General features: G+C 42.9%; 1 protein-coding gene across 1 annotated transcript in view; it reads left to right on the forward strand.

Moving 5' to 3' along the window:
* The window catches only part of LOC126176709 (sialin-like), an 85,336-nt gene that overhangs the window by 49,716 nt on the left and 13,579 nt on the right, over nucleotides 1-22,041 (forward strand). The window contains exons 5-8 of the mRNA XM_049923876.1: nucleotides 3,345-3,559; nucleotides 8,380-8,532; nucleotides 12,002-12,134; nucleotides 19,197-19,438. Coding sequence (XP_049779833.1) covers nucleotides 3,345-3,559; nucleotides 8,380-8,532; nucleotides 12,002-12,134; nucleotides 19,197-19,438 — 743 coding nt within the window. The remainder of the gene's footprint in view (nucleotides 1-3,344; nucleotides 3,560-8,379; nucleotides 8,533-12,001; nucleotides 12,135-19,196; nucleotides 19,439-22,041) is intronic.

A 22,041-nucleotide genomic window follows, 5' to 3' on the forward strand; every position in this document is an offset into this window, starting at 1 on the left:
GGAAACGAAATGGCGGCCATTTGAAAAAAAAGGGTTTTTTCATCGATTTTTCGACTTCGTCGACCAAGTAAAAATATTTATACTTGATGGATCGGAGTAAAAGTGGTACAACTCCTAGACAATTTAGTTAGCTTCGTCGGAAACAAAGAACCATGCCAATCGGTTCAGTAGATTTGAAGTTACCATATCGCACGATAAAAAAAGTCATTTTGAGAAATACGCGTTTGAACTTTTGACTACATATAAATGCAATATTATGCAACATACGTTCAATCTGCTATTCCGGATCCATAAACTAGTCCTTCCTCTTCCTCCTAGAGGGAGTTCTGCTCGATCTGGGCCATCCTGCGCTGCTCCAGAGCCGCTCGTACGGCCGCTTGAATCTGGTGGTCGTCCGAATGCATCGGCCAGCCTGAGTGTGGTTTTTAGGCGGTTTCTCTCTCTCGTTTAGTCAAATACTGGGTTGATCCTAACTTCCAACTCAGAGGACGCGACAATTAAAATACGACAGCACACAGAACGAAGCTTACACATTCGAAGACAGACGGCGCACATAATTTGCCTTCCTTAGGTCGCCTTGACGGCGGTAGCGTCAGGAAGAGCATCGGGCCACGAAGTTAACAAAAATAAAACTTGCCAAATCCTAAAAAAGCCGACCTCATAGAGGGGATAAACTTTAGGGCAAACAAAAAGAAGACACAATGGATCTAAAATTTCAAGAGTTGGCTTTCTGCAGAGACGGTGATGCTATCGCTCTTTGTGGACCCAATCTGGCATATACTAGTAACGAATATTTATTTCATGGCACATGCACATTTGTGCTAGACGGGGACTCGATAACGGATCTCTTGCTTTACGCAAACAGTAGTCTTAACCTTTAGCCTACATGAACATGTCTCCAGGCATTACTCAAACTTCTATGGCCGCTTATGTTTGCTGCTATTACTTTGGAAAACTACAGTCAGATACTCCCTCAAGCGATATGTTATAACAGCACGAATATGTGACGTATTTGATGAAACACCGTGACTTACCCTGCCACAAAAGGATGTATTCCAATTAAATTAAAGTGGAAATGAAATCAATGACGATGCAAAAGTATCGGATGACATCAGAGAAAATGCTTCATTAATGCAGTGCAATAAATATGTCGTAGCTAATGGAAATGTATACCAGATTGAGACTCTAACCCAGATCTCCACTTCATCGGAGGAAGTCGCCTTAATCACCTACGCCGTCCAAGTAGGTCCTTAGGATAACATATTCATTACATTATAGGTTTAGCATTACTGAATAAATTTTCCGATTTCATTTCGCGTCATTTTGTTTTCATATATTTCATTCAGATCGTTTATAATCATTTTATTTAGTGAGTTTAATGCTGCTGGTATATATTCCTGCAGTAAGGTAAGCTGCAGCCCTCCATACAATCTGTTCACCCATAGGTGCTGTTCTCACAACATGGGAGAGCCTCCGGATTTAGTATTCACGAGCAATAAGCGGAAACGTCAGTGACAGCGGAAACTTGAATGAGCCTTGAAACAATACTCAGTAATTAAGGCGATTAGTCATGATAAGCAGGGAATTCGAGCTAGAATCCTAGCTGACACGAATTTTCTTTTGTAAGTATCATATCATCGCATTGCAGGTTCAGCATTTCTGGACGCATTCAGTGATATCATTTTATGTTATAGCGTCTTTATTGATTCTGGATTCTATTTCGTTTAACTGAATTTAATTCAATTACTGTATATCCAGATAAATTGCCTTAGAAGCAGAGTACCATCAAAACTGTAAATTTCAGTGCTATGCCAGCCAATAACCGGAAACAAGAAATTCAAGCGCCAGATTTCGAGATCTGTTTTTAAGAAAGTCTGTTTTCGAGAAAAGAGCTGTTTCTGTTGTATACTGCTTCAGTCATTTTGCTGAATCCATTTATTAGCTTTCTGGTGGTACTTTCGACGACCATAGCTTTGGACGAATCAATGGCGTCGAGGTAATAGTTTCCCCACAGCCACAGAGAGATTGAAGTGGTCATTATTTCCACTCACTCTTCGAGAGTGGAACGATAGAGCAATACTCTGTAAGTGGTTCTATGAAACCTCTTCCAACCTCTTAATCGTGAGTAATCATGCAGATGTAGTTGTAAATGAAGAACGAAAAGCAGTGCCTACATGGTTGTGTGACCAGTGGGACGCCTTATGATGCGAAACAACACAAAAGATTGTCGGGAACTGGAGTATGAGCATCGAATGAAGGCTACCAAACAGGCAAATGATGTGCTTACCAGATGATTGCTTTAGTGTAAATATATGAAATAAAAATATTAGAATTTTTTTATTTGCCTCGTATGTTTCTACAGAGCCTACAGGGTGTTACAAAAAGGTACAGTCAAACTTTCAGGAAACATTCCTCACACACAAATAAAGAAAAGATCTTATGTGGACATGTGTCCGGAAACGCTTAATTTCCATGTTAGAGCTCATTTTAGTTTCGTCATTCCAACGTGATCAAATTGTAAACTTTCACAATCAACATGTGTGGGCTGACGAGAATCCGCACTCAATTGTGCAATCACGTGATCAACACAGATTTTCTGTGAACGTTTGGGCAGGCATTGTTGGTGATGTCTTGATTGGGCCCCATGTTCTTCCACCTACGCTCAATGGAGCACGTTATCATGATTTCATACGGGGTACTCTACCTGTGCTGCTAGAACATGTGCCTTTACAAGTACGGCACAACATATGGTTCATGCACGATGGAGCTCCTGCACATTTCAGTCGAAGTGTTCGTACGCTTCTCAACAACAGATTCGGTGACCGATGGATTGATAGAGGCGGACCAATTCCACGGCCTCCACGCTCTCCTGACCTCAACCCTCTTGACTTCCATTTATGGGTGCATTTGAAAGTTCTTGTCTACGCAACCCCGGTACCAAATGTAGAGACTCTTCGTGCTCGTATTATGGACGGCTGTGATACAATACGCCATTCTCCAGGGCTGCAGCAGCGCATCAGGGATTTTATGCGACAGAGGGTGGATGCATGTATCCTCGCTAACGGAGGACATTTTGAACATTTCCTGTAACAAAGTGTTTGAAGCCACGCTGGTACGTTCTGTTGCTGTGTGTTTCCGTTCCATGATTAATGTGATTTGAAGAGAAGTAGTAAAATGAGCTCTAACATGGAAAGTAAGCGTTTCCGGACACATGTCCACATAACATATTTTCTTTCTTTGTGTGTGAAGAATGTTTCCTGAAAGTTTGGCCGTACCTTTTTGTAACACCCTGTATAATCGATTTTGCAGTCGTGTAGTACAGTTTGTCATTCATTTGCCGACAGGAGTGTTTGGAGGAACTCTGGTGTCGATGGCTGTGTCGGGCGCGCTGTGCGAGACGGCGGTCGGCTGGCCCCTGGCCTTCTACTTCTTCGGCGCCGTTGGGTTGCTGTGGTGTCTTCCGTGGTGTCTGCTCGCTCAAGACTCGCCAGCGCAGCACCGGAGGATCGATCCGGCGGAGCGTCGCTACATTGAAGCTACAATCGTGTCTAGTGCCAAGGTTTCACTGCCCTCTACATTATTTTGAATGGTTCTTCTGTTATGACAGGATTGTTCTCTAAAGACTGAAAAGAAACTGACGGCACATTCCATGGTACATGTAACAGTATGACGTTGAGCAAGCAAAGATAATACACTACTGACTATTAAAATTGCTACCCCACGAAGATTACGTGCTACAGACGCGAAATTTAACCGACAGGAAGAAGATGCTGTGATATGCAAATTATTAGCTTTTCAAGCATTCACACAAGGTTAGCACCGGTGGCGACACCTACAACGTGCTGACATGAGGAAAGTTTCCAACCGATTTCTCATACACAAACAGCAGTTGACCGGCGTTGCCTGGTGAAACGTTGTTGTGATGCCTCGTGTAAGGAGGAGAAATGCGTACCATCACGTTTCCGACTTTGATAAAGGTCGGATTGCGGTTTATCGTATCGCGACCTTGCTTCTCGCGTTGGTACAGATCCAATGACTGTTAGCAGAATACGGAATCGGTAGGTTCAGGATGGTAATATGGAACGCCGTGCTGGATCCCAACGGCGTCGTATCACTAGCAGTCGAGATGACAGGCATCTTATCCGAGTGGCTGTAAAGGATCGTGTAGCCACGTCTCGATCCCTGATTCAACAGATGGGGACGTTTTCAAGACAACAACCATCTGCACGAACAGTTCGACGACCTTTGCAGCAGCATGGACAATCAGCTCGGAGACCATGGCTGCGGTTACCCTTGACGCTGCATCACAGACAGGAGCGCCTGCGATGGTGTACTCGACGACGTACCTGGGTGCACGAATGGCAAAACGTCATTTTTTCGGATGAATCCAGGTTCTGTTTACAGCATCATGATGGACGCATCCGTGTTCGGCGACATCGCGGTGAACGCACATTGGAAGCGTGTATTCGCCATCGCCATAATGGCGTATCACCCGGCGTGATGGTATAGGGTGCCTTTGGTTACACGTCTCGGTCACCTCTTGTTCGCATTGACGGCACTTTGAACAGTGGACGTTACATTTCAGATGTGTTACAAGCCGTGGCTCTACCCTTCATTCGATCCCTGCGAAACCCTACATTTCAGCAGGATAATGCACGACCGCATGTTGCAGGTCCTGTACGGGCCTTTCTGGATACAGAAAATGTTCGACTGCTGCCCTGGCCAGCACATTCTCCAGATCTCTCACCAATTGAAAACGTCTGATTAATGGTGGCCGAACAACTGGTTCGTCACAATACGCCAGTCACTACTCTTGATGAACTGTGGTATCGTGTTGAAGCTGCATGGGCAGCTGTACCTGTACACGCCATCCAAGCTCTGTTTGACCCAATGCACAGGCGTATCAAGGCCGTTATTACGGCCAGAGGTGGTTGTTCCGGGTACTGATTTCTCAGGATCTATGAATCCAAATTGCGTGAAAATGTAATCACATGTCGGTTCTAGTATAATATATTTGTCCAATGAATACCCGTTTATCATCTGCATTTCTTCTTGGTGTATCAATTTTAATGGCCAGTAGTGTATATGAATACTTCTAAAAAGGAAGAAGAAAATTCAATGACTAGAAAACCATGAAAGAATGAGACTATGTTAAATTCCCCTAGCCAGTGATCAATAGCACAAGTAACTGTTGAGAGTAATATATTAGAAAGTTGGTACGTAAAACCAAAGATAATAACTAAACAGAGCAGACTCCTACCAAAGGTATGGTTCAAATGTCTCTGAGCACAATGGGACTTAACTTCTATGGTCATCAGTCCCCTAGAACTTAGAACTACTTAAACCTAACTAACCTAAGGACATCACACAACACCCAGTCACCACGAGGCAGAGAAAATACCAAAGGTATAACGGAAACAGAGATGACGATACTTTCAATAACTCAGGAAACTATCTTATCGATAAAAAAAGAAAATAAAAGAAAATATAAAGGATGGACAAGCGGACGAAATGAAATTAACAGAAAGTGTTAAACTTTAACTGATGAAGTATGAGACAGGTATGTAAAGAAATTGAGACGAATATGGGCAGAACAATATCAGTGCCGCTTGGGTGAAGTTGAAATGTAATTCAGCTGCAGAGGGGTAATCTATCTCAAGCGTAGAAAAAAGAGAAAATAAAAGAGAGCTGTAGATTCAAAGCCTGCTTGGAGAAGGAAGGAAAGAATTTTTATGGCTGAACGTCCTTTTCAGAGGAACCATTCCGGCATTTGACTCGTGAGATCTAGGGAAACCACTAAATCAGGATCGCGGAACACGGAATTGAACTCTGCTCTTTTCGCATAAAAGTAGAGTGTCCCACCTGGAGAATACTGCCGAAATGTAACAGAAGAGCGGAAGAAGGTTGAAAAGTAAGAAATCGTTATTAGTGTAATGTGTTACTTATTTCATACAGCATTGAATTATCAAAGCTAAAATAAATCAAAAGGTGCCTACGATACACCTTCGGAGTTTCGTTAATCAGAACCCTAATAAGAGTAATGTGGAAAAGAAGGGAGTGAAAAGCTGAAGATACACTGCACAAAAAGCAATGAGGTGTCAAAACAGGCGGAAAAACGTAAAGGAGAAGCAATTCTTTCTTTGCGTTTAGTAATGGAAGTACAGAGAAACAAAGAAAACTCACAGTCCGTTCCTAGCCTTTGTGAAAAAGAGAAAGCCTTCGAAAATATGTGGTGGCGTCAAATGTTGGCGGTATCGAAACGAATGGAGATAAAGTGGTGAGATGTATAATTGTAAAAAATGTTCGAAGGTGTGTGAATTTCTAAGGTACCAAACTGCTGAGGTCATCGGTCCCTAGACTTACACACTATTTAAACTAACTTATGATAAGAATAACACACACATCCATGCCCGAGGGAGGACTCGAACGTCCGGTTGAAAGGGGCCGCGCAATCCGTGACATGGCGCCCCAACCACGCGGCCACTCCGCGTGGCTGTATAATTATAACATATACAGGAAGCCAAGAGGGCATGGTATAAGAGTGTTTCACAATTCTTATCACAGGCTCCTAGGGGTTGTGCATATTGTGTATGGAGCCAGGGACCTAGAAACGACGGAGAGGCTTCGACCCGCCGTTGCCCACAGTGGTCCACAACCCTACAACAGGCCACAGCAGTCCACCCACCCCGCCGCCTCCCCACTTCGAACCCTGGGTTATTGTGCGGTTCGGCCCCCAGTATGTTGAGCCCGTCCTTCCGGCAATCATTTCTTTTTCGATTTCTTAATATCTTTCAAGCAGCCATTTTGCCTTAGCTTACCTGCCATTCCTACTTATTTCAGTCCAAAGTGACTTGTATTCCTGTGTTCCTGAATTTCCCTGAATACTTTTGCAGTTTCTTCTTTCGTCGATCAACTAAAGTATTTATTCTGTTATCCATGATTGCTTCGCTGTTACCTTCCTTGTACCTACAGTTTTATTTCCCACTTCTGTGACTGCCCTTTTAAGGGATGCCCATTCCTCTTGAACTGAACTGCCTACTGACCTGTTCATTATCGCAGTATCTATAACCTCAGAGAACTTCATGTGTATCTCTTCATTCCTTAGAACTTCCGTATTCCACTTCCTTGTTCATTGATTGTTCGTGACTATTCTCTTAAACTTGATCCTAGTCTTCATTATTACTGAATTGTGATCTAAGTTTATATCTGTTCGTGATTAAGCCTTACAATCCGGTATCTGATTTCGGAATTTCTGTCGGACCATGATGTGATCTAACTGAAATCTTCACGTATCTCCTAAGCGTAAAGCTACTGAAATGTGGTTATGTGGCCATTTAGTATGGTGCAATATTGGAGACTATCACAGTGAGGTATCAGTTAGAGTACATAGGCTAATTAAAAATTTGCTGACACTTCTGGGGTCTTAAAGGCGACAATCTAACACCTAGCTCAGAGTTGATGTAGATGAAAGTTCCCTCAGGATAAAAGTACAAAAAAAAAAGAAAGAAAGTCTTAGATTCGGCTAGAGTGCTCCCACTTACACACGTAAATCAAGGCCTTGTGTCTTTGTCACTTGGCTATCAAGCTACTATGAAAAACATGGTATGTAAGGAACATGGACGTAAAACCAGTCTATAACCAGTTAACAGTGAAGTCAGCAACTGCGATAGGTTCCAGCTGTGTCCAGCTCCTTTCCCGATCTGAAGATGGAGGCGTGGGATGATGCGACCAAAGTAGACTGTGCTCACACGGGCGACTACCTCCGTCAATCACCAGCTCCATCCTCTTCGTCTGATCGAAGCTGGGCTTTTGTTGAGTTTATAATATTTCCTCCGCCTCACAACGTGTCTAAAATCTGCTCCTAGAGTGCACGATTTTATTGTCTGAACAATGCTCACAATACTCAGTTCTGCATGACGATAATACAGTAGCAAAGGGAAATAGGTGGCAAAATTTCTGGACACGGCGTGGCCTCGTGCGTCGCAGGTGTCCTAGCAGAGATACTAAGGAGTATTTTTCTCCTCAGCTTATATCGGCCTAAGACTCCAAAAGAGACTTCAGGGCTCTAAACTCACCTTCAGATTGTTATCTTGGCTCTTTGTTCACTAGACTTGTCCTGTAATTTTGCACAATGAAAGGTGGTAAGATAATACGTTGACAGTCTCCGCTTGTCCTATTAAAGTCGTTCCCTTCACGAGCATATTAATTAAAATTTAAAGCAGCCCTCATATTTTAATAATATGTTTGCAAGGCTATGATTCCACAGTTTGAATAAAAACGGTTGTTGTTAGATTAGGAAGTAATGGGGGAAATACATGTATGTCTGGCTCAAGCGTTGAGTCAAATCAGGTGAGTGAAAGTGTTCCTCTGATGTTACAGAAGAAGCTGCCTGTGCCTTGGAAGAGAATCCTGCTGTCACCACCCCTGTGGGCTTTCGTCTCACTTATGATTACCTTAGACTGGACGTACTACCTGCTCATCACTTCGCTGCCGCTCTACATAGCCAACATTCTGCACTTCGACGTGCGAAGCGTGAGTTGTCTATCATAAAACCTGGCTAAAACATTCTACAGACATGTCTGACAATATTGTTTTGTTTTTTAATTGTCTTGTCAGTCTATAATACCACAAATAATTATTCGGCAATAGTAGTTATCATTTTTGTCGGTCTACTTGGCTTCCTTAACTAAGCGCTAAGCCAAGAGCCAGAGGATCGTTTGAAACATAGAAACTATTGTTTATATGCAATTCAGTATAAAATCAGTTCTCTATTTACTATGGAGTACAAACTTCTAAACGCTTTCTATCAACTGCAACTCTACGTTGCTTTATATTTCCACATTCTGACAAATTTTTCGGATAATAGTTGTGTTGTATTATTGAGTACGTGGGCTGTAGATATCTGGCATTATATTACCCTAGCAAAGATACGTAATGTTCTAACGCAGAGTGTAGAGTACCTCACGAGATCTGTCATTAATCATTCGCGGATACAGATTCAGAAAACCGCATAGCACACAGTTCGACTCTCTTTGGCGCAGCGCAAGTCACTGTTAATAGCAGAAACGTAGACCACAAATCCAGAAAGGAGACTGACCAGTCGTACCGCACATTTTTTTCGTTCGCAAACTACAAATTCCTTTTTAACAGAATAAATAAATTTCCGTTCTTTTCACTCTGACCATTACAATCACTAAGCAATTACAGGACGTTAATGAAGAAAACTTATTTCTCAGTGGACCCTTGAGAGAAATGTAGTTACAGCCCTTCTTCAAATAGGATTACCGCACTGATCGGAATACAATGAGATGATTACATATCAGCACAGTACCACGACCTCTCTCATTGAATTCCTTACATTACTAGTTCAAAAAAAAAAGTTCAAAAGTGTGTGAAATCTTATGGGACTTAAGTGCTAAGGTGCTGAGTCCCTAAGCTTACACACTACTTAACCTAAATTATCCTAAGTACAAACAAACACACTCATGCCCGAGGGAGGACTCGAACCTCCGCCGGGACCAGCAGCACAGTCCATGACTGCAGCGCCTTGACCGGTCGGCTAATCCCGCGCGGCTTACATTCCTAGTCCTCACAACCCATTCAGATTTCTCATTTATAGATAGTGGGAAGAAGGAAATTAAGAAGATTAGGGTTTAATGTCGGGTCAACGTCGAGGTCATTAGAGACGGAGCATAAACTCACACTGCTTCAAAGGTGGGGAAGGAAGTCGGTCGTTCCCTTTCAAAGGAACCATCCCGACCTTTGTCTGGAGAAATTTAGAGACATAACGGGAAACTTAAATCTGGATGGCAGGATGAGGATTTGAACCGTCGTTTTTCCGAATGCGAGTCCAGTGTGCTAACCACTGCGCCCTCTCGCTCGGTAGGTACTCGGAGTATATCTTGAGGCATTAGTGAATTGTGTCTAGAAAGAATCTGTTAAATATATCACAGGCTGTGTGATATGAGTGCTCTAACTAAACTAGAAAGTAATACATGATGCACAATATTAGTGATGTATGCGGGCACTGGTAACAAATCAGGGATTTAATTTTTTTGCCTGGAATTGAAGGAAGCATGTTGTAATGACTGCGGAAAATTGCTGCTTAATAAAACTGTTCTTCATAAAGTTCCTACACATTATTATAAGGAAACTGTTATTATAATGGACGATCAAGAAGTTTCTGCTCAAACGCCGTGCAGACCAGGATCGGTATGCCAATCAGACAAAATCGCCGTAAATATTGAGGCAATCACGCCATCAACGCAGCAGTTTGAAGATACCGATTGGCAAAACACCGTGTCCTGCTGCGTGAAGAAGTTCGTAATTGCCTGCTCTACATCCTCGCCCGACTGGAATCGTCGACCGTTCACAGCCTTTTTTAAGGGACCAGTTGCGTGATAATCTCACGGGGAGAGGCCAGGACTACAGGGTGCATGCTCCAGTGCCTCCCACTTAAGTTGTCATAATTCTGCGTACGACATTTGAAATATGAAGACTTGTGTTATCATGAAGCAGCAGCATTCCGCAATGGTGGTTTTCAACGGAGATACTGCTCCATACACATTCTTCACTCTCCGATGGATGTCTACAGGTGTTTGTTCGTCGACAACGAAGAAAAGAATAGCAGCACGTTGGTTCTGTTAGGACACATTTGGTAATAGCGTCATCATAGTTTACGTTCCACCATTTACCACACTCACGTCGGAAAGTCACGAATGTCATCCTAATCCGTTGCCTATACGTCGGTGCTTATATACACTCATCAGAATCGCTCTACGTTACATATATACTGCAGCAACGCTCTTATAAGCAAACTTTTTGATCGCTTCTTACAGTATCTGCCACTTGCTGTAAATGTTATAAGCACTAATAAGAATTCTTGTCAGTTATATTCAAAATGGCTCTAAGCACTATGGGACTTAACATCTGGGGTCATCAGTCCCCTGGGCTTAGAACTACTTAAACCTAACTAACCTAAGAACATCACACACATCCATGCCCGAGGTAGGATTCGAACCTGCGACCGTAGCAGCATCTCGGTTCCGGACTGAAGCGCTTAGAGCGGCTCGGCCACAGCGGCCAGCCAGTTATATTCCCTTAGCATGTAGACCCTACTTCTTTATTCCTTCAGTTTGTTGTCTGATGCTTCTGACATGAATTTAAGGAATGAAAATATTAATCCATCAGTATGACAGGCTAGCCATAGCCACCAGCTTCCTTCCCTCTAATTTCAAATTATGTACCTAGTCACATTTTATATCAGGTGGCTTGATTTTAATTAACAAATATTAAACGTAAGACACTTGCTGTAAAATTGTAATTGAAATAATTTCGGATTATCTGCTCACCCACATTTAGTAACACGTTGCTTATTTCTAATCTTCATCAATTAGAATCAAGTCACCTTATTTGGAATGTGAGGCATTAGAAAATGTTAAATAAGAGAGAAGGAGACGGATGGCTTTCTTGTCTTTTGGAGGAAGCATTGAGAAAAAGGCAGACTGAATACAATTAATTACAGAGCAACATCACGAAAAGTACGTATTTTAAACATTTGTGTTATTAAAGTGTCGGTTAAAGCTATAAAAAGAAATCTAAAACTTGAGAATTCGATCCCCAGCCGGTTCAGTAATCATTCACCTCTCAAAATGGTTTTTCTGTCAAAAAGCCGAGCTGTACCGTGGTCGGTATTCCACTTTAAACTGTAAATCCAAATGTAAGAGACTAAATGTGTCGAAGGAAACAAGTGAATATCATCTCCAGAAGAATTCTGGCTAGAAAAACACTGCGATAAAACAGAACTTCAACTTTGAGTATTTAAGACGTTTTCGAAGTATCACTACAAATCAGTTTTCTTATATGTACACCCACCCCTTACTTTTAATTGAAATATGGGAAAAAATTGCACAGGACGCTACGAGTAGTTTATAAGCGCAATTTTACAGTCGAATTTGCCAAGTACATTTCCGATGTCTTCAAATGTCTGTTGTTTCCGCAGAACGGTTTCCTGTCCGCCATTCCGCAAATCACCGGTGTGATTGGAAGCCTGCTGTTTGGTTGGGCTGGCGACGTAGTGTTTCGCAAGGGCTACATCTCCAAAATCAACGGACTCCGCGTCGTCAATGGGCTGAGTAAGTTCTTGAAGGTGTTGCGTTTTTATGATGTTTGGTTGGAAATCTTGGATATTTTTCGTAATTTTCAAGTCCTGAAAATCTAGTACGATATATTCACAGATGTGTCACGTCATTTATGCACTCTGTAGTTCTCTGTATCGAAGAAAGAACATATCGTTAATGCAGACTGTGTGATTGACTAACTATATTCTTTCGTTCTTTCAACAGCAACCACCAAAACATTCCTCTTTTATTTTCTTACGACAACAATCACAAAAGCGTTTTAAGTGCCATAACCAATTTGGACCAGCCCGTGCTCATCGTCAGACTGAAGTGCATGCTACAGGTGGTGACGTCAAGTCATATTGCGTTGTAAACACAAGGAACCTTACGTCACCATTCGCAACATGCGCTATTAGTCTGACAATGAGTACTGGATGGTCACAATCGGTTGCGATACTGTGATATGTTTTTTGTTAATGTTATCATAAGAAAACAAAATTAGTGATCAGTTTAGTTCGTTATCCGTGCAGTAGAACACAGGTGTTTCACCCTATTGATAGTGTAACACAATCTCTTTTCTGTCTCCTCCACCCCCCTCCTCCCCCCACTCCTTTACATCATGTACACTTCCGACATTCCCAAGTTTCCACCCCCACAACCTCCTGAAGCTGATAACACTGCCTACATATCTACCCGCCACAATCTCCACTTGATCTTTCTGACTAAGTGGTACAAGAAAAAGGGAACTTTGAGTACTCGTAAATCCACAGAAAAGCCAAGCCGCTGTCTTTGGCCGCAACACACAGCGAGTCCATCGTCCTCGCTATCCACAACCAACACACTCCTCTCACTGACACAACAAAGCATTGATGACTATCCCTTGACAGAAAACTATCATGGAATGCACACCTCCTTACAGTCCAAAAACAACTACAACTACTCACAGGCCGCACTCGTGCTTTACACGCTTCTACTATTGTCCTCACCCATAAATATCTAATCCGCCTCTCTTAGATCACACAAAGCTCTTGAAGCCCTAGAAATACATGCACTCCACCTCCACTTCCGCATACGACTTCGTCCCTCCTCTCGCATCCTATACCAACTCATCCGTTTACCACACATTCTTCTCTTTTTGGAGCTCCGTCCCAAGCAATAAACTAACTGGAAAACTCATTCCCAGCAGCCAATGTCAGCGAAAATCATATCCAGTAATCATCAATTCAGGTACGTCGCTACACCACTGCTCCCCTATCGAACTTTCCATACTCTTACGTGTCTATCGTCTCGCGCCGAAATTCCAGTAAACGTGCACTGCCAAACGGTGAAATTCGCTCTGAGATAAAACATTCCTTCTGGCCCTGCACAACACACCCCATCTCACTTCGTCTGTCGTTTTCTCATTTTTCCTCCTCCTCCATCAATAACATACCGTGGTTCCACAGGATCCCATTGTAGTACTCATTTCTATATCTGCATCTGCTCTTCGCAAACCACTGCGAAGTGTATAGCAGAGGTTATATCCCACTGTACCAGTTATTAGGGTGCCCCCTCCATTCACGTGTGTAGTGCGGGGAGGCTGACTGTTTAAACGACTCTTGAGTGAGCTGTAATTGATCTTATCTTGTCCTCGCGGTCTCTACGGGAGATCTTGAGGTACCTTTGATATCTCTGGTACGCGACTCTCGGGATCCCTCCCAGCACCGCCACCCGCAGTAGCTTCCAATCTCTTGACAGAAGTCAGGGTGATTTCCAGCTGCTTACGAACAGACACTAACTTATCCCGTGTTCTGGAACAGCAGCCATAGTGCAGCCAAATCGTGGCTGGTGCAATCTTTTACAGGGCGGTAAACAAATAACTCTAATACAAACTTATTGATTCCATTTTAGTGAATGGACCTGATACGCCACAAGTGTTACCAGTTGCCTTTAACAGCCAAAACCAGATACCTATTATGACAATTGAAAAACATGGTGTAAAATTTATTGCCTGTGACGCGATATGATAGTTACTTACAATAACTGCAAAACACAAACGCATATTTTTTACGAAATCAGTTATGCACAACACCCTTAACTTAAGAAAATCCTCAAAATATAAGTTTAGCCACGTGTGTGTGCACTGAAATACACCAGATAATTAAGAAACGATTGTTTTTGAACTGGGTAATGTTACTAAAAGTTTCCGAAAGGAAGAAATTAAGTTTACAGTCGACGATATAGTAAAATTCTTTCACGATGGTGTTCGAAAATACACGATATATTCTGATGTACATGAGTACCGACACAATCAATCAAAGATTACGCGAAAATGACACAAACAGAAAAATATTAGAATCTAGTATTCGAATCGGACCTACCTGGCAAACGCAGGCTCACACAATGGAAAATTCGGAAGTCGGTTTGTATATGTAAATAAACGCGTAAATTGCCAGCATCAGTTTATCACTGCCAAACTTACTAAAATTGTGGAGCACAAACAAAGCACATGTGTTGCTTGGAATAGCTAACAAACATCATAAGTATGATCAGTTCTATGCACCACCAACATTACCATTATATCAATATAACTGAAATAATTTTAACCACAATGTTAAATCAACTCAAAGTTCTTTAAAAATCGTGTAATATAGCATAAGGTATATTTTTCAAACACTACTGTTTTAAATACTTAAAACTTTTGTTACACATTGAGGCGTTTTCTTATTGTGGTTTGATTTTAAGTGGATCGATATATTTCGACATGGCAAGTCTTTACTCGTCCCCTGTAATAACAGTTATCTTCTTTTCCGAATTTCCCGCTCGCCGTCTTGTTTTCTCTTGATGTTGTGACCCTGCTATGCAGTGCCACATGTTTGACCGATGACTTCTTTTCCGATTGTAGAGTGTCGAGGGTTATAAGAGAGCTTCTACTCACTGCGAAACCACAAAACACGGTTTGCGTAATTCTTCTATATTCGAATAAGTTCTCAATTCACAACAACCGAAAATAATTAATACAGTTTTTCAGACAAGATGTTCATAATGATGCTTCAGTATTCGACCAAAACCATAAGTTCGTACTTAACTTGAGATAGCATAGCCTAGAGTCTACATAACAACATTAATTTTTCTTTAGTGTTCGACGATTGTCATTAGGCCCCTTTCTTTTTTTAGAGTCCACAGCGTTCCCAAAGTGCGATTGCAAAGTACAAGCTACCCATCACTGGCCAGTCCAAATTATACATCCGTTGTCGCTTTCTGCGCTGTGACTGCATTTTTCTTTCTCATATCTGCACATAAATTCCAACAAACCCGTGCACAGTAGATGCTCTTTACGCAACTACTAATTACGTTTTCCACAAGCGTATCTTCATCAGTCTAGTAAAAGGAAAGTGATACTTGTTGTCATGCGTTATAGTAACACGTACCACTACAACATGTTAAACATTTGACTGAAGAGTGAAGAGTGGCTTGATCCGTTGCCAACATCCTCGCCCCCCCCCCCCTCCTCCGTTTCCCCCATCGTCGGAAACTGGAGTAAAAATCATCAAAAATGGTTCAAATGGCTCTAAGCACTATGGAACTTAGCATCTGAGGTCATTAGTCCCTTAGACTTAGAACTACGTAAACCTAACTAACCTAAGGACATCACACACATCCATGTCCGAGGCAGGATTCGAACCTGCGACCGTCGCAGCAGCGCGGTTCCGGACTGAAGCGCCTAGAACCACTCGGTCACAGCGGCCGTCTAAAAATAATCAGTTTGTTGCTGTACCAATCGTTCTGTCTACCTAATTCTTACCATTTGGTTGTGGTTGATGCAGTTCAAAAAATGGTTCAAATGGCTCTGAGCACTATGTGACTTAACTTCTGAGGTCATCAGTCCCATAGAACTTAGAACTACTTAAATCTAACTACTCTAAGGACATCACACACATCCATGCCCGAGGCAGGATTCGAACCTGCGACAGTAGCGGTCGCGCGGTTCCAGACTGTAGCGCCTAGAACCGCTCGGCCACTCTGGCCGGCTGATGCAGTTCGTTCCACTGACAACATGTAATGGAGATTTTATGGGCTTGTCTCCTGAGTTTTTCCCCAGGGTTTTACCTTCTAAGACGTTTTTTATGAAGTTGTTATGTCGAATTTGGTGTTCAATTAATTTTGCTGTTCGTACCTGTATCATGCTAATTGATTTCTTTTAGTATTTATTAATTGGATTTTCTTCCATTTGAGTATGTTTTTATTGGTCTCCACATTCAGGTTTCTACTACTTCTAATTTTTTCTTTGCCTCTGTCTTCAGAACCCATCCTTCACAACCACAGCTTAAAATGCTCCAAACCAATGTCTTGACGAATTTCTTTCTTGTTTCTGTATTATGTAGTTGTTTGTTAATAAATTACTCTTCTTTCTAAAGTCTCGTTTGGTCATTGCATTTCTTCTTTTAGTATTCATTATATGAGGGACTTTCAATAAGTAATGCAACAGATTTTTTTCACGGTCGATTTCGGTTAAAAAAAATCCGAAATTTTTTGTGGGACATCGTGCAAGATTCTCGCTTAAGCCCCTACAGTTTATTGAAGTTGGCGGCGCTATACGTAGCCTTCAAAATGGTGTCTGTAAAGAAGGTGCATTCCAAGCAGAGAGCTGTCATTCAGTTCCTTTTGGCGGAAAACCAGAGCATCGCGGATATTCCAAGGCGCTCGCAGAATATCCACGATCTGGCAGTGAACAAAAGCACGGTGAGTTGCTGGGCGAGGGTTCAGTCATCATTTCAGTAAGGCGTGTATGTCTGTTCGGCATCCCGCGTGCTGGCCGGCCACACACAGCTGTGACTCCTTCAATATTGGAAAGTGCGGACACTCTGGTTCGAGGTGATAATGGATCACACTCAAACACCTCACAGTACAGCTGTCCTCACACAAGTCTGCGCGCCTGAGAGAAGCTCACGAAACTTCATTGGACTGTTCTTCCTCATTCACCTTACAGCTCGGATCTCGCACCTTCCGACTTCCAACTGTTTGGCCCAATGAAGGATGCACTCCGCGGAGAGCAGATAGTGTGTTATGAGGAGGTTGCTGATGCAGTAAGTCGTTGGCTCCGACGTCGACCACAAGAGTGATACCATGCGGGCATATAGGCCCTCTCAGTAAGGTGGCTTGAGGCCGTCGTATTGAAGGGAGATTATAAGATTCCTTTAATTTACGTCTATGGTCGCAAACTTCTTGTTAACAGATTACCGGTATCGGTCTATAATGACCATCATCAGATCTGTTTTATAGAAACAAAGTCCTATAAACAGATCTGATGATGTTCATTATAGACGGAAACCGGTAACCTGTTAACAAAAAGTTTGTGCCCATAGACGTAAATTAAAGGAAACTTATTGTATATACGGGCCACTGTTTTATTCGCGACAATGTCGCAACTTGGGAAGGGAGATTATGTTAGAAGATAGGGTTTTGTAGCCAAAAGAGTGGAGAATAATACGATGCACTGGAATCCTAAATAAAACCAACCTGCCTTCAGAGAAAAAAGTGTTGCATTACTTATTGAACGCCACTCGCACTTCTGTTGTAATCTGTTGTTGTACTTCAGAAGCAGCAAAATTCATTTATTTGCATTGTATTGTATTAAACCGAGGACCTACAAACGACAGAGAGGCTTCGTCTCGGCGTAGCCCTCAGTGGTTCACAACCCCACAACAGGCCACAGCAGTCCACACACCCACACCGAACCCAGTGTTATTGTGCGGTTCTGCCCCCATTGGACCGTCATGGGTATGTCTCATCCCAGAAGAGTGTAACCCCAAATTATGGTGTACGCGTACGTGGAATCGGTGTTTGCGCAGCAATCGCCGACACAGTGTAACAGAAGCGGAATAAGGGGAACCAGCCCGCATTTGCCGAGATAGATGGAAAACCGCCTTAAAACCATCCGCAGGCTGGCCGGCACACCGGACCTCGACACTGATCCGCCGGGTGGATTCGTGCCAGGGACCGGCACGCCTTCCTGCTCGGGAAGCAGCCCGTTAGACCGCGCGGTTAGTCGGGGAGGGGGGGCGGGCTATTTGTTATTTCCTATCTTAATGTTTGCCATTATAATAAAGAGAAAAAAAGGAGTTACAAGAGTGAGCTGCTCCTGATGAAAATTTGAGGAGACTTAGGGAAGCGCTGAATAGGTTACTACAATGAACTAGTCACTTGTTTCTCAAAATTTATTCATATTATGAACACTTTTTGGACGCAGGCCATCGTCAGAAAATCAAAAAGGAAAGTCTTCATATGAAGTATGTAGTCACAAGTGTCTGTCCTCAGCGTCAGTACCGTTTACAGCATCATGATGGTCGCATCCGAATTTGGCGACATCGCGGTGAACGCACATTGGAATTGTGTATTCGTCATCGCCATACTGGCGTATCACCAGGCGTGATGGTATGGTGTGCCATTGGTTACAAGTCTCGGTCACCTCTTGTTCGCATTGACGGCACTTTGAACAGTGGACGTTACATTTCAGATGTATTACGACCCTTGGCTCTACGCTTCATTCGATCCCTGCGAAACCCTACATTTCAGCAGGATAATGCACGTCCGCATGTTGCAGGTCCTGTACGGGCCTTTCTGGATACAGAAAATGTTCGACTGCTGACCTGGCCAGCACATTCTCCAGATCTCTCACCAATTGAAAACGTCTGATCAATGGTGGCCGAACAACTGGTTCGTCACAATACGCCTGTTACTACTCTTGCTGAGCTGTGGTATCGTGTTGAAGGTGTATGGGCAGCTGTACGTGTACACGCCATCCAAGCTCTGTTTGACCCAATGCCCAGGCGTATCAAGGCCATTATTACGGCCAGAGGTGGTTGTTCTGGGTACTGATTTCTCGGGATCTATGCACCCAAATTGCGTGAAAATGTAATCACATGTCAGTTCTGGTATAATATGTTTGTCCAATGAATACCAGTTTATCACCTGCATTTCTTCTTGGTGTAGCAATTTTAATGGCCAGTAGTGTATAATCTGACTGTCCGTGCTAGTGTTAGATGGTCATTAGGAGATTAGACATGTGTATTGTGGCAACCCTGGCCCCACTTGCAGGTACCCTGGTGCCCGCCGCGACGCTGCTGGTGGTGACTTTGGTGGGCTGCAACACCAGTGTGCTTGTGGCCATGCTGGCCATCAGCGGCTTTTGCATCTCCACGTACTGCGCCGCTCCCTACATGAACATGCAGGCCATCGCGCCCAACTACTCGGGCACCATCGCCGGCATCGTCAACAGCATCGCCAACCTGACGGGCATCGCCGTCCCTTACGTAGTCGGCGCCTTCACCAACGCCAATGTATGTAATTGCGCTCTGCTTTTAGTTGGTGTACTCAGCCACAACAATACATCCTTGTTATTTGGTTTACACATTCGGCATTAACACCAGCCGCGAGACACCTAATCAGATGCTTTACAGGGAATCAAACTCTGCTTGTGGGCCTCATGGGCTTAACTTTTTCTATTGCAGTTTCCGCGTTTACATTATTATTAAACACAAATACGAGTGTTGTCCATGAATTTAAAACCGTCTGTCATTTGCGGTGGAATGCACGAATTTTTCATTAGTTGGCAACACTAGCTTGAAGTATGGGCATCCCCCACCACAACGGGCTGTCTCGTGGCTCGGTGCTTTGTTGTCTGACTGATCGCTGCTAGAGGTGGACACACTGCGAACGTTTCCCGCCAAATGTGAGGTGTGCGCGGTTTTTCGCTTTCTTAAGGGGAGGACCCCTTATTATTTTTTATTTAATAAAATTCTGATTCTAAAAATATAAATTTTATGTATATTACCTCATCATTCCCTGTTTAAACGCCTTTCTAAAGCAGTTGCGGCGTGTCAATGCCTAACTGTCACAACAGTGTCAAAGGCAAATACCTTGCCTACGGTGTCTCATTACTTAACGTCCCGTCGACAATGAGGTCATTAGAGACGGAGCACAAGTTCGGATTTGGGAACGATGGAGAAGGAAAGTGGCCGTGCCCTTTCGAAGGACCATCCCGGCTTTTACTTTAAGCGATTTAGGGAAATCAGGGTAAACCTAAATCAGAATGGCCAGACGCGGGTTTGAACAGTCGTTCTCCCGAATGCGAGTCCAGAGTGCTAACCACCGAGCTACACCGCTCGGTCCTTGCAGAAAATATCGACAGTACTATCAACACGGATTTACTGCAATCGATCTCTCTGTCGATACGAGAATTACTTGAGCTGACTTACGTTTTTCGCGTGCGCTCGTGTTGTAAACTTGTAGTTGTGACTGCATATTTCAGTTATTTTTCTTCCTAAAATGTCGTAAACGAAGAAGTTTAACTACAATCGGAAATTTCACAATAATCAACACAAGCGTGTTGTTGGAAACCATAAAAATGAAGAAACTGTTAAGCCACAGCGAAATTATGTTAGGCCTAAAAGTTCGCCAGGTAGTGCTTCAAAACGCAAGATGAAACATCTTATCGGAAATGAACAATATGTTGGTGATGTAAAAAATGAAAATAATGATTACGTTTTGACTAGTAAGTGCAAGCTTCCAGAATTACTTTTGTCTGTTGCTAAATGTAAATACTGTAATAGTGAAAAATCCCTAAACCTTAGTGAGGACGTAAGTATGAGAAGAGGCATATCCAGAAAAATTGTAGTAGAATGTCAAGTGTGTAAGTACCGAAATGATGATATCTTCTGTAACATGCACAAACTATAGTGAAGTGCATGTTCGGCTTGCTTACGTCATGAGGTGTACAGGTGAGGGAAGAAAAGCCGCCCAGATATTCTGAGCTATGATGGATCTCCCACCGCCACATGTCATTTCTGAGAGGTGTTATAAACGTTGCATAATGTCGTAAGAGAAGTCAGTGAAGCATCTAAGCAGAGGGCAGCGAAAGAAACTGTAGGTATTTGTCAATCTGCTGACTTTTTGCTGCATTGGACGGTTTCTAGCAGAGGAGAGGCCACACATTGCTGAATGGAGTTGTCACAGTCACCTCTGTAAACACAGGCAACGGGCTCTACTATGAATATCTGTCAAAACACTGCCGTGGTTCAGCCAATAAGGTAAATGAATACAAATATGACAAACTTCGAAGGTTTCAGGGATGGCACGGAAAGCAAGCGGGCAGTCTCTATTTTTAGTAGGTCAGTTCCTAGACGTGGTATGTAATACGTTCACGACGTTTGTCATATTAACTCTAAAGGCTTCAACAGTGTTGTGGCTGCTAAATCATATGGTGAAACTGAAATTAAGGAAATAGAATGTGTAGGACTGCCGGCCGCGGTGGTCTAGCGGTTCTAGGCGCGCAGTCCGGAACCGCGTGACCGCTACGGTCGCAGGTTCGAATCCTGCCTCGGGCATGGATGTGTGTGATGTCCTTAGGTTAGTTAGGTTTAAGTAGTTCTAAGTTGTAGGGGACTGATGACCTCAGATGTTAAGTCCCGTAGTGCTCAGAGCCATTTGAACCATTTTTTTGTGTAGGACTGGTGCAGAAGAGATCGGATGCAAGACTTACGAAACTATGCAAGGACATGACAGGGAAAAATCTCTTTAATGGCAAAGCAATTGATGGACAAGGCACACTCACCAAATCAGAAATAGAAACCCTGATAAAGTATTATGGTCTACTCATCAGGAGAAATAACGAAAATGTCAGTGAGATGAGAAAAAGAAATTTGGGCAACTTTGTTTTACAGAACATCCACTGATGAGCATCCACCGTAGGGCCTCTGTCGAATAGAAAATACTTCATGGCGCAAGTATACACCACATTCTAGAAACTATTAAGGTAGAACTCAAGCCAATATGTAGAGATAGTTTAGATTATAAACCCGTGGAAAAAATTTTTAGATGGCACGACACAGAATCCGAATTAAAGCTTCGATAGTTGAATTTGAGAACGATTTCCAGAAACTAT

The sequence above is a fragment of the Schistocerca cancellata genome, chromosome 3 (genome assembly GCF_023864275.1).
Source record: "Schistocerca cancellata isolate TAMUIC-IGC-003103 chromosome 3, iqSchCanc2.1, whole genome shotgun sequence".
In the NCBI taxonomy this organism is placed as follows: Eukaryota; Metazoa; Arthropoda; class Insecta; order Orthoptera; family Acrididae; genus Schistocerca; species Schistocerca cancellata.